Genomic DNA, 12,309 nt, shown 5'->3' with positions numbered 1-12,309 from the left:
TTTTTTGGTTTACATTTATACCCCGCCCTTCTCCGAAGACTCAGGGCGGCTTACAGTGTATAAGGCAATAGTCTCATTCTATTTGTATATTTTTTACAAAGTCAACCCCCCAACAATCTGGGTCCTCATTTTACCTACCTTATAAAGGATGGAAGGCTGAGTCAACCTTGGGCCGGGCTTGAACCTGCAGTAATTGCAGGCTTTGTGTTCTTAATAACAGGCCTTACCAGCCTGAGCTATCCGGCTATCTTTTTGTGTTCTGTCAAGAAGCTTGGTCAATCTAAGTGAAGGTAAAGGAAGATGGGCAGACTGACAGTGGCTTGCTGACGTTGGTGGGAAAGTCAGTCCCATATACCAGAGGTGTAGTAGTTACAGGACTGGCCCTTTGGTCATCCCAAAGGAGCTCCTCCACAGGGGTGCACCCAGGTAGAGGAGCTGCTCTAGGGTGACCAAAGGGCCAGTCCTGTGACTATTACACCTCTGTCATATGGGACTGGCCCTGGAAATCTCCACCACAGGAGTGGAACATGCAATGTACAACTTTGCAGGTGGTGCAATGTGCAAAATGCAGTGCAGCCCTTGCTGGCTAGAACGAGGTAATGGTGCTGTTGCGGTGGGGGATGGCCCAAGCGGGCTGAGTGGCAGTGGTGATGGCTGGAAAGTGTGGGAGCAAAGCGCTACTTGCATTTGCATGGCATCAGCATTCCACCTTCACCGCGGTATATTTGCGCCAGCTGGTTGCGCCAAGGCAGCCTTCGTCTCCTGCTGCTTAAATTAAACTCGACTATTTCTCTTCTGCAGTCTTAAAATGCTAATAATGCTAATAAAATGCTAATAAAATTCTTTGTTAATATTAACAATGGTGAACAATATTGTTAATATGGGTACCAACATACTTCTAAATACACCTTAAAAAAGAACAAAGCCATTGGCTCCAAACCAACTTGGGGCTTAGAGTGGTAATCCACGTCCGGGAAGCACTACAGCAGAGAGAAGCAGCCAGAGTCAACCCTAGCTTTGCTGTCATTGCAGATGCTAGATCAGCCCCCTGCAAACTCTTGTCTCTTGAGGAGCCCGGCCAAAGTTTCCCGTGCCGCTTCAGAGAGTGCTCCCTGAGACAGACGAGAGTTTGCAGGGGGCCGATCTAGCATCTGGGCTGGCTACAAGAGAAACGTTCATTCTTGGCCACATTTGAGATTTCTAGCTGTAATGAACAGCAAAGCTAGGCTTGACCCCGGTCGCTTCTTTCCCATCCTGTCCTTGGGAGTAAAAGTACTGAAGCATGAGCAGCACAGGATCTTCAGCAGCTCCTCAAGAGAAATACAAAGATTTCTCTCCGGACCACCAAAATTTTCTCACAGACCACCAGTGGTCCATGGACCACTGGTTGGTGAGCACTGTCCTAGTTTGTATCTGAGTTTTTCTTCCTTCCCATCCCTTCTACCTTGTTTGATTAGTTGTCTTGGGATTTATGCTTGGGATTACCAGTAGGTCCTAAAGAGTCTAAAAATTGGTCATCCCCTCCCACAATTTTAGTTTAAAGCTTTTTGGATAAGCTGAGCCACTCTTTTTTTGAATACATTCTTCCTGGTTCATATCCTTACCCCATTCCTTGCCAGAAGCCCTTGTTGTAGGTAATGCAGACCATGGTCTAGGATATATATAGTCTATTGTATTTAAGCCTTAAATATATATTTACAACATATTTCAAATCCCCGTTTTGTTTTCTTGTCTTTCAATCATATTTAAGATCCCACAAGTACACAAATCAACAGGGATGACCACATAATCCTGATTTGATTAATCTTTTTTCCTACCATTTCGGAGACAGACTTGATTATCACAACATTCAGGGAAAAAAGTCCCATAGGCAGAACACAAAATGCTGAATATGCCCAAATAAGAGAACTACAGTACTTTAGCTTTAACAATAATTAATAACTTAAATTTATATGACCCAAACTCACAGTGACTCTTGGCAGTTATTGTAAGTCTGTTTCTGTAACATGCCAAGAGATTGCCTTATAACTTACTGAACCATAAACGATCCACTCCAATTTTAGCATAGTCTCAGGCACTTGTAAACTCAGATATTTAATCGTGAATGGCGGAAACGAGAGTGGTGGAATGCGAACTGGCCCGAGCAGAAGGACTTTCCTTTGCGTTGATCGTAATCCTGTTCGGTTTGTTCAATTCTTTTACACTCCTACTCCTTTCCTAGTGGTTAAAGTCAAGCAAAAACCAGGGGTGTTTTTCCACAGTAGATAATTCTTTGTATATCTTCCGAATTCGCTTTGGGAGCCAAGACAGATCTGAGGAAAGCTGCCACACGGCTGCGAAGCAAAACCAGTGACTGCGTCAGCCCAAGAGATCGCCAAGACTCTTTCCAAGAGTCTTTCTTTTGGCCCGGACGCGACCCGCGGCTAAGCCTAAACCAGGCACCTGGCCCACCATGAAAGCCGCTTCCCAGATCCGTACCCAGCCAAGATCACCTGCTGTTGTCCCTTGCCCAGAGTAGAAGAGGGCGGGGAACAAATGCGCTCAATTGGGGCTTACCGTGCTTGCCGTAGTAAATCTCCTCTTCCCTCGCCATTCCATCCGCCTTCTGAGTTTCCTTGCTCGCGATCTCGTTTTCTCCCTTCCCCACCCTCCTTCCCAGTCAGCTGCTGCGTTTACCCAATGAGGCGCCTTGGATTGTCTCTCCTTCGGGGGACCGAACTAACCAAACCAGCAGAAGGTGGGGGGAAGAAGAAGGGGCGGTACTGCGTTTCCAAGAGCCGGCTCGGCCAATTTTCCTTGACTGGCGCATGCCTGTGCTCGAACAGCCTCTTACAGAAACAGCCTTAGGACTTCGTCAGAGTCCTGGTTTAGTCTTCCATACCGGTCTTTTTCCAAAGAGAGAACTTTGGACACTCGATTTTCTCAACCAAATGCAACCCAAAAAATCTCGGTCACGGAAAGAAATTACGGCACCTCTCCCCACCATGGGATGTAGCTTTCAGAACAAACTGTATTTCAGTTTGATGTGTTGTGTGAATCCTGAGTTAAGCAGGGTTTAATCCAATGAACAAATTTGGTTATTCTTCGGCTAGCTGCTGGTGTCAACAGAGGAGCCTGCCACCAGCTCTGTTCTTTTTTCATTCAGTTACACCTAGCCTTGCTCAAACTGATGCTTTCCAGCATTCCAGGGTCATGATATTCAGAATTCCCAAGAACCATGGAAGTTTAAGGAATCACATCACATCTAGAAAAGAGCCAAGTGGCTCTGAACTGCCCCCCCCATCAGCCCCAATTTTGTCTTGAGCAAATGTTCTACTGCCTGTCATTGTTCTCACATTGTTAATCCTTGGTTACATTCACAGATAATTACTGTTATTAAGACATAATTACTCCACATCCTTTTCTGGATCCATATATCACATTAAACCAAAAATTGATTATGCATTAAGGGTAATCCACAATTTACAACAGTTCACTTAGAGACCATTTGAAGTTACAATGACATTGAAAACAGTGACTTATGACCATTTTTCAGATTTATGACTGTTGCAGCATCCCCATAGTCACATGATTTACATTCAGATGCTTGACAACTGACTAACATTTATGACAGTTGCAAGTGTCCCTGGGTCATGTGATAACCTTTTGCAACTTTCTGAGAAGTTAAGTCAATGGGGAAACCAGATTCACTGAACTGAACTGAACTAAATTAGTAACTAATTAGTTACTAATTAGGGTTACTAATTTAACAACTGCACTGATTCATTTAACAAATGTGGCAAGAAAAGTCGTAAAATGGGGCAAAATTTACTTAACAAATTTCTCACTTAGCAACATAAATTTTGACCTCGCTTGTGGTCCTAAATTGAGGACTACCTGTATTTAACTGACTTCATTGTTTTCTGTGATGTCAGAATATAGCCAATAGCTGCTCTAGTCCGTCAATCTATATTAAGTATGACTACCCAGAACATTTGTAGAGGGGACTAAGCTCTGTTAAAAAAAACTTTTGTAAATACAGCTAAGAAACAAACACCAATCAGATTTGAATAAATCCATCCATAAATTTACCAATCTGCTATTTTTCTCCAAATAGTAGGCCTCCTTTTTTTCTATACTACTGACATAATTGAAAAAATTATTTTTCAGTGCTTATAGTCATTGAAATGACTACCCAGAAAGTCACATTCTGGCTAGTCATTAATGCTTAACTTGCCACATCACGATGCCATCACGTGACATTTCATGATGTTTTTCCTATTCATGGAGCTGAGATGGGCGTGGCCTGCACATGATGCATCCGGCCGTGGGCCACCAGTTTGACACCCCTGCCTACAGATATTATATATCTGCTTATACGATTCCTGGGTGGTTGTACCCACCTTCCATTTTTTAAACATGTTTTTTTTGTCAGACAAAAACCCTCTATGGATCTAAAATGACTTCCTAAGCTACCTCCCATTTTTACTTCTTATTGGAATGATGTGCTGTTATATTTCTGAGAAATTCCCAACAGCCTTGTACTCCCTTTTGACTTGAGAATTTTTGCTCATGGAATCCATGCAATACTATTCTAAGTGTGTTGAAATGGGACTCCAGAAACCACTCCAGTATTCCATTTCTTGAAACAGAATCTAAGAAACAGAATCTAGTCCTGCCTAAGGACAAAGCCAACGGGGTGACCTTGGGCTGGGCACTTTTTTTTTGTAAACAAACAGAGCCTGGAAAGTATGGGGGTCTGGCCAGAGCACAGTACCTTCTGTAGGGAGAAGGGAAGCTGTGCGAAAATGGAATGGAAAAGTGAGTGACAAAGGTTCACTCCTGGGCAGCCAGCTGGGAAGTCACTGAGTGAAGTCCATTCAGTAGGAGGTACCTATACTACTGCTAGGAAGAGCAGAGGTCCTCCCAGACTCTCCTGGGTCTGAAAACTGTGAAGCAGGTTAAGGAAGAAGGTGCTCATACTACTGCAAGAGAGCAGGGGCCCTCCCAGAACCCTTTTTGGTCTGAAAACCAGAGCCTGGTGTTCCCTAGGGGGAGGGGGCAGTATTCTTAGAAGAGAACCAGAGTCCCCCCATACCCTTTGCTTATTTCTGGTCTGAAAACTTCAGGCAGGGCAGAAGCTCGTAAAGACACTTAGTCGTCAAGGGATTCAGCAGGGCCAATTGAATCTCTACATCAGAAATAGACTGTCAGCCTCCACTCCAAACTTCGTATCTCTTTGTACTCCTTATATTCAGTTGTTAGATAGCATGGGATTGTATTTCTAATGTAAATAGCTATTGGATTCAAGTTAAGTAGAGAGGGGCCTTTAAGAGTGTCGGTCTGACATAATTAAGGTGGGAGGGGAGATTAATGTTTTGAATTCAACAGGAATGTTTGAGCGCGAACTCTAACAGACATTGCATTCCTGATATGATTGACTACCAGAGACCTGCGGAAGAAGATTACCACGGGACCCTGGGAAGGAGCTGGCATTGGACCAGACCTGATGACCTTTTGGGAAAGAGGAGGGAGGAATAGGGTGATACAGATTGTTAGCCATATTTTGTCTCAGATTCAACTTAGCACTGCTGCTATCCAGATGTAACTAGTAAAAGTACTTTTCTTTATTTGCAAATGAAGTCAAGGTGTATTCTTTCATAGATATAATCAGAGGCAGCCTGACAGAAACATGGGAAGCTCTAGCTTGAGGGTCAAACCAGGCTCCCCACTAGGAGACTTGCTCAATGCTTGGGATGAGTGGCGATGGCCTATCTTGGGCGTTATGAAGATGTGAGCAAAGAAGTTGTGTAAAGAATGGCCTTTGTTCAGAAACAAAGCTGGAAAATGAATTTGGCTAAATAAAGGTACTTAAAAGGAAAGGGATATATATCCCTTTATATATATATTGATTCCCCCCCTTTCTGTCTTCTATGCAACCATGTAATATGTTTGTTAAGATTTGTGCCTTCCCTAATTTAACTGAGATTTATGGTGGGAACGACCAGGGTGTAAACCTGAGTTTTGTTTTCCTCTCATTTTCTTTTTGTCTTTGTATTTATACCGTGTTTCCCCGAAAATAAGACCCTCTCTTATATATTTTGAACACCAAAATAAGGGCTTGGCCTTATTATCGGGGGCGGGGTGTATCTTATTATTTTGGGGTGCAGGAGGTGGTGAGCATGGCAAGCATGGCCACCTCATGGCTGCTGCTCATTAGCTGTTCGCTGGGGCAACCAAAGGTGGGAATCTCCCTGGCGTTCTTGACACTCACCTGCCTCCCATCCATCCATCCATCCATTCCCCTTGCCTGCAAACTCCCGCCCTGCTCCTGCCTCTCTGCCAGGTGACCCCTGGCAGCCCCAGACGCCCGCCTGGCTCTCTTTTCCTCAGCACCCATCTTTATTGAGGGGGGTTGCATATGGGGCAGGGGAGAAGCAAGACACATGGAACGAGATGGGGCTTACTCCTCTTGCCATCTCTTCTCCCCCCAATTGCCAGGGGCCGGGGAGATGCGACACGCACATCTAACCTGCCTTGCAGCTCTGTCACATTTGTCACTGCAGACAACAGACACATCTGTTGTCTGCAGGTAAACACGTAGGGTAAAATCAAACTTCTTGTGAGTTCGAGAAGTTTGATGGAACTTACGAGGTTTTTTTTACCCTAAGTGTTTGCCTGCAGACAACGGCGAGACACGTGACAGAGCTGCAAGGCAGGTAAGACTGTTCCACATGCCCCAATGGTACCGTAACAGTAGCCTGGCTGCTGCTCAAATTGGATGCAATTTGAGGGTGGCAGATGGGGAGGGGTGGGGCTGGGGAGACTTAAGATGTGTCTTACCTGCCTTGCAGCTCTGTTGCATGTCTCGCCGTTGTCTGCAGGCAAACACGTTGTAGGGTAAAACCAAACTTCCACAAGTTCAAGAAGTTTGATTGAACTCGCGAGTCTTTTTTTACCCTATAATGTGTTTGACTGCAGACAACAGGGAGGCATGCGACGGAGCTACAAGGCAGGTTAGACGCATCTCACATCTCCCCAGCCCCAGCCCTCCCCACCTGCCACCCCCAAATTGCCTGGCGAGAGGAGAGAAGAAACGGCAAGAGGAGTGAGCCCTGTCTCGCTCCATGTGACTCACTTCTCTCCCACCCCCCTTGATAAAGAGCTAGGCACTGAGGAAAAGGAAACTGGGCAGGTGCGGGCTTTGGACATCTGGGGCTGCCGGGAGTGGCCCAGCAGAGAGGCGGGAGCGAGGCGGGAGTTTGCAAGCAATCACTTCCCCTTTGCCTTCTCTCTCAAAAGCACTCCTCGGGCGCAGCCACTTCAGCAGCAGGAGACTTGCACCTCGCGCTGGCCTTCCGAAGGGTACCATAGCAGCAGCTATCCACAATTTTTTAACCCTTATTTCATCCCGACCCATGTAGCCCAGTACAGTCAGGATGAAATAAGGGTAAAATAATTGTGGATAGTTGCTGCTACAGTACTTTTTGGAAGGCCAGCACGAGGCACATGGGGTGCATCGCTTGGCCTCCTGCTGCAGAAGTGGCCGCAATCCATGGCAAAAACAGCTGTGCTAATATTACAATATTACATTAAGTAATGAAAAGGAAAATACCTGTCAGGATTCCAAGTAACACCCCCAACAGAAGTAAAACTCCAAGGCAGCCATTTTCCTCAAAGTTCAATTATGTATGTATGTATGTATGTATGTATGTATGTATGTATGTATATATGTATGTATGTAGGTCTTGGCATTTTCATGTCTTTTCCCGTGTAAGGTTGAGAGTATCTTGGCAACGTTTTGACGAGGTCTCACTCATCATCTTCAAGCTGGTGTCTTCGGCTTCGTGCTTCTCGAGCAAAGCATGAAGCCGAAGACACCAGCCTGAAGAAAGGGGCTTAGGACCCGGGTACTTACGAGATCGCCTGCTGTTACCCTATGCCTCCCACCGACCCGTACGCTCTCACAGAGAAGGTCTCCTCAGGGTGCCGTCCGCCAAGCAGTGTCGGCTGGCGGCCCCCAGGAGTAGGGCCTTCTCTGTTGGAGCATCGACGCTCTGGAATAAACTTCCCCCTGGCCTACGTCAAGTGCCTGATCTTCGGACCTTCTGTCGTGAGCTAAAAACATATTTATTTATTCAAGCGGGACTGGCATAATGGTTTTAATAGTTTTAATTTGAAATTGGGTTTTTTATTGGGTTTTTTAAAATCTTTTATAATTTTTAAATTTAAACTTTTAATTATCAGCCTTTTGTAATTTGCTAGGTTTTAATTGTTGGTTTTAATTGTATATGTATTGTATTTTATCTTTGGCTGTACACCGCCCTGAGTCCTTCGGGGGAAGGGCGGTATAAAAAATAAATAAATAAATAAATAAATAAATAAGATGATGAGTGAGACCTCGTCGAAACGTCACCAAGATACTCTCAACCTTACATGGGAGAAGACCCGAAAATGCCAAGACCTACATACCTATACTGTGAAAACCTATGAAAACATGTATATGTGTGTATATATATATATATATGTAGGTCTTTGGTTATTCGGGTTTTCTCCCGCGTAAAATTTGAAGTGTCTTGGCGACGTTTCGACGAAATCCCATTCGTCATCATCAGGCTAGGTGCTTACAGCTTCCTATTTGTAGGAGAAATGTATGATCGCTGCTATTTCTTCCTTTTAACTGCTAGTGGGGATTTGAACTGATTGGTTGGGAGCTTGGCTGTGTTCTGATTGGGTGGAGGTGTGTTCTGATTGGTTGGGAGTTTGGCTGTGCTCTAATTGGATGGAGGTGTGTTCTGATTGGTTGGGAGTTTGGCTGTGCTCTAATTGGATGGTGGGGTTGGCTGTGCTCTGATTGGCTGGGGGTGTGTTCTGTTGGGGGGGTTTAGTTGTGCTAGGTTGGTTTGAGATGCAGGGGGATTTGAATTGGTGAGTTGCATTGCTGTTGTTTGGCTTCGCATTTGTGGTCGTGCTTCATCTTCATGGTGGGTGTCAGTCTGCTGCATGTATGGATTGGAGGGGTTTCAAATGGCTAATGATGCAGCTGCGGTCTGGCTTCTGGTCCATGGTCGTGCTTCATTATCGGTGTGGGTTTGAGTTTGCTTTCTGTATGGATGTGTGGTGGTGACATGCTGTGTGGCACTCACGAGTGTGGGTCTTGCGTCATTCTTCATGTTAGGGACTCGTTTGTCGATAAGGGCGGGTTTCCAAATGGCTGGTAGGCGGGAGGTATCATCTTGTTTATTCATGCTGTGTGGGCGTTTTTCTATCTCGATGGCTTCTCTGATTATTCTGTTGTTAAAGTGTTCAGTTTTGGCGATAGTTCTGGTATTTTTAAAATCAATTTTATGTCCTGTGGCTTTAAGGTGTTGGACCAAGGAAGAAGTTGGTTCCTCTTTTTTGATTGAGTTCTTATGTTCTTCAATGCGTGCACTTATTCTTCTGTTGGTTTGTCCGATGTATGTGGTGCTGCAGGAGGTGCATGGGATTTCATATACTCCTTGATTTTCTAACTCAATTTTGTCTTTGGGGTTTCTTAGGATGGTGGATATTTTTCGGTTTGTGCAGAATGCTGTCTTGATGTTGTGTTTGTGGAGGATCTTGCCGATTCTGTCTGTGGTACCTTTTATATATGGGAGGAGGGCTTTGCCGTTTTCTTGTTCTCTGTCTTGGATTTTAGTGGGGGTTTCTTTATGGATTAGTTTGGTAATCTTATTTCTTTGAAATCCATTGGATGTTAGTATATTAGTGAGAGTGTGCAGTTCGGTTTTTAGGTGTTGTTCGTCAGCCAAGCGTTTTGTTCTGGAGATGAGTGTCTTGGCTACAGAGTTGATCTGAGCTGGGTGGTGATGTGAGAATGCGTGCAGATAGCGGTTTGTGTGTGTTTTCTTCTGGTAGATGGTGTGTCCTAGGGAGCCATTGGATTTCCTGTAGACTTAAACATCCCACCCAATCAGAACACAGCCAAGCTCCCAACCAATCAGTTCAAACCCCCACTAGCAGTTAAAAGGAAGAAACAGCAGCGATCATACATTTCTCCTACAAATAGGAAGCTGTAAGCACCTAGCCTGATGATGACGAATGGGATTTCGTCGAAACGTCGCCAAGACACTTCAAATTTTACATGGGAGAAAACCCGAATAACCAAAGACCTACATACAAACACCCACGAAAACCTCAGAAAACAAATATATATATATTTGTTTTCTGCACATATGAAAAAACACAAAGCTGAAAGCCCCTTAGTTTTCCCCACTGAAAGGAAAGTCAAAGTCCCTTCCCCTGCACCTACATGTCCATCACATGGTCCAATCAGGTCGCTGTCCAAACTGGAGTTGTTTCCTCTCCAGGTGCAGGCTGAAAGTCCTTGACTCTCAGGGAAAAGAACATTGTTATGGCTATACATCTGACCCTGTCTCCATCCATCCCCCCTCCCATTTCCCACAGCATGCCCATCCAGAGAGTGTGGCAGCCCTGAAGATCCAAAGTTAAAGATGGCCTCTCAGGGTTGACAATACCTTCATCCTAGGTTGCCTGGCCAGCAAAACAGGGTGAAGAGAACTGTATTCATTTTTCCCCTACCCTCTCTCTGTACCTTTAAGAAGAGCCCAAGGTTATGAAGGAATGTTTTAAATTCATTTACAGGAAAAGTTTCATTCTTGCATTTGCTATATGTGTTTAAGTAGTTTTATCTGTCTATTTAACATCTGCAATGTTAACATCAATGTTTTTCAAACTCCGCCTACAAGCTATCAATCCACTCCCACTCCATCTCTTATCCTCCAACAATGGCTTTCCTGGGAGGATCACACACAAAGGGGAGAGGGGCCCCTGTTCTCATGTCTTTGTACAGACAACTCTGCAACCTGTGAAAGCAGAGCATACTGACCCAGACACTGCCTCTAGAAGAGAGACCCTCTATCTATTTGAACCAGGGAATTGGGTTTGGATCCAGTCATCTATCAAAAAAGTCTTCACAGCAACCAGAATGGAGCAGACCTTCCCAAGCCTGACTGACCAGCCTTACCACCAAGCCAAGCCTAACGCTACCCAGCAGACTTGAAAGAGAGGACCCAGAGATGGACCAGTGAAGACTAACCCAGAAGACAACTGTAAAGACTATGGGAGCAGAGGTGGGTTTCAGCAGGTTCTGACCAGTTCTGGAGAACCGGTACGGAATGGAAATTTTGAGTAGTTCAGAGAATTGGGAGTAAAAATTCTGACTGGCCCCGCCCACATCTATACTCTGCCTCCCAAGTCCCAGCTGATTGGGAGGAAATGGGGATTTTGCAGTATCCTTCTCATGGAGTGGGGTGGAAATGAAGATTTTACAGTATCCTTCCCCTGCCACGCCCACCAAGCCACGCCCACCAAGCCATGTTACGCCCACCAACCCACACCCACAAAACCGGTAGTAAAAATTTTTGAAACCCACCACTGTACGGGAGGAGGGTGGAAATTCATTGTAAAGTTTCCTTTCTTGCTTCATTTACATTGTAACTAGATAGTTAAATGGATTCATGGAGGGATGGCATTTGGGAGTGGTTGGCACAGCAAGTCCTGAACATCTTGGACTGTCTGTCTTCTGTCTGTTGGGAGGGAAATTTGTCCAAGATGTTTATATTGTCTGTCTTGTAGGTGTAGCTACACACACACACACACACACACACACACACATTCCATTCAGAATCAAACTGAGGCTATCCCTTTCACCTATGCCCACACAAAGCTTCAGCTAGGCTGGCTCTTGATCTGTGCCACTAAGGCCTAAGGGAGGCCACTACCTCCCTGCCAATTCCATGGGGGAGGGGGCATGCCCCCTCAGGCAATTCCCTCAGTGAAGAGATGGCAGAAAAAGATTTCCAAACCCCAAGCCTGATTGTGACTCACAAATGATTCTGCCCAGTTGTCCACTAAGGCAGAATACGTTGCACTGGTGATCTCATTAGTAGGAGTCCCAGCACTCATTGTGCGCAATTTCAAAAATATTAATAGCCTGGACTGTACACTGGCTAACCTCAATTTGGCCTCACAAAGCCTGGATGCACTAAACTAAGAGCTAAGGCAGGTTCAAGAAGCAACCCTTGGAAATGGGCAGCCAGTAGTTATTTACCAAAGCAAAACCATGGCTGAGAAGAATTTTGGGGCATGTGCTTTCCTCAAACCTGACTGCATGTCTATAAGGTACACGAATACAGTACAAACACAAGCATCTCTCATTTTTCATATTTCTTATTCTTTTTGCTTTATTTACTATCTACTAATGAGTAATTCCTGAGAACTTGAAAATATGCATACTGTTTTGTATCTGTACTAAAATTGTCTCATTAT

The 12,309-nt window shown here is 44.9% G+C and overlaps 1 protein-coding gene across 8 annotated transcripts in view; it reads right to left on the bottom strand.

Moving 5' to 3' along the window:
* Window positions 1-12,309, bottom strand: part of SLC44A2 (solute carrier family 44 member 2) — a 191,579-nt gene that overhangs the window by 119,314 nt on the left and 59,956 nt on the right. Inside the window, exon 1 of one of the 8 annotated variants that reach the window (XM_058173087.1) lies at window positions 2,557-2,664. The exons of the other annotated variants lie outside the window; for them this stretch is intronic. Coding sequence (XP_058029070.1) covers window positions 2,557-2,593 — 37 coding nt within the window. The 5' untranslated portion in view covers window positions 2,594-2,664. Of the gene's footprint in view, window positions 1-2,556; window positions 2,665-12,309 lie in introns of those variants that run through there. 8 annotated transcript variants of the gene reach the window in all.

The sequence above is a fragment of the Ahaetulla prasina genome, chromosome 2, assembly GCF_028640845.1.
Source record: "Ahaetulla prasina isolate Xishuangbanna chromosome 2, ASM2864084v1, whole genome shotgun sequence".
Lineage (NCBI taxonomy): Eukaryota > Metazoa > Chordata > Lepidosauria > Squamata > Colubridae > Ahaetulla > Ahaetulla prasina.
The sequence above is the reverse complement of the archived record's forward strand: the minus strand, read 5'-3'. Positions and strand labels throughout refer to the sequence as shown.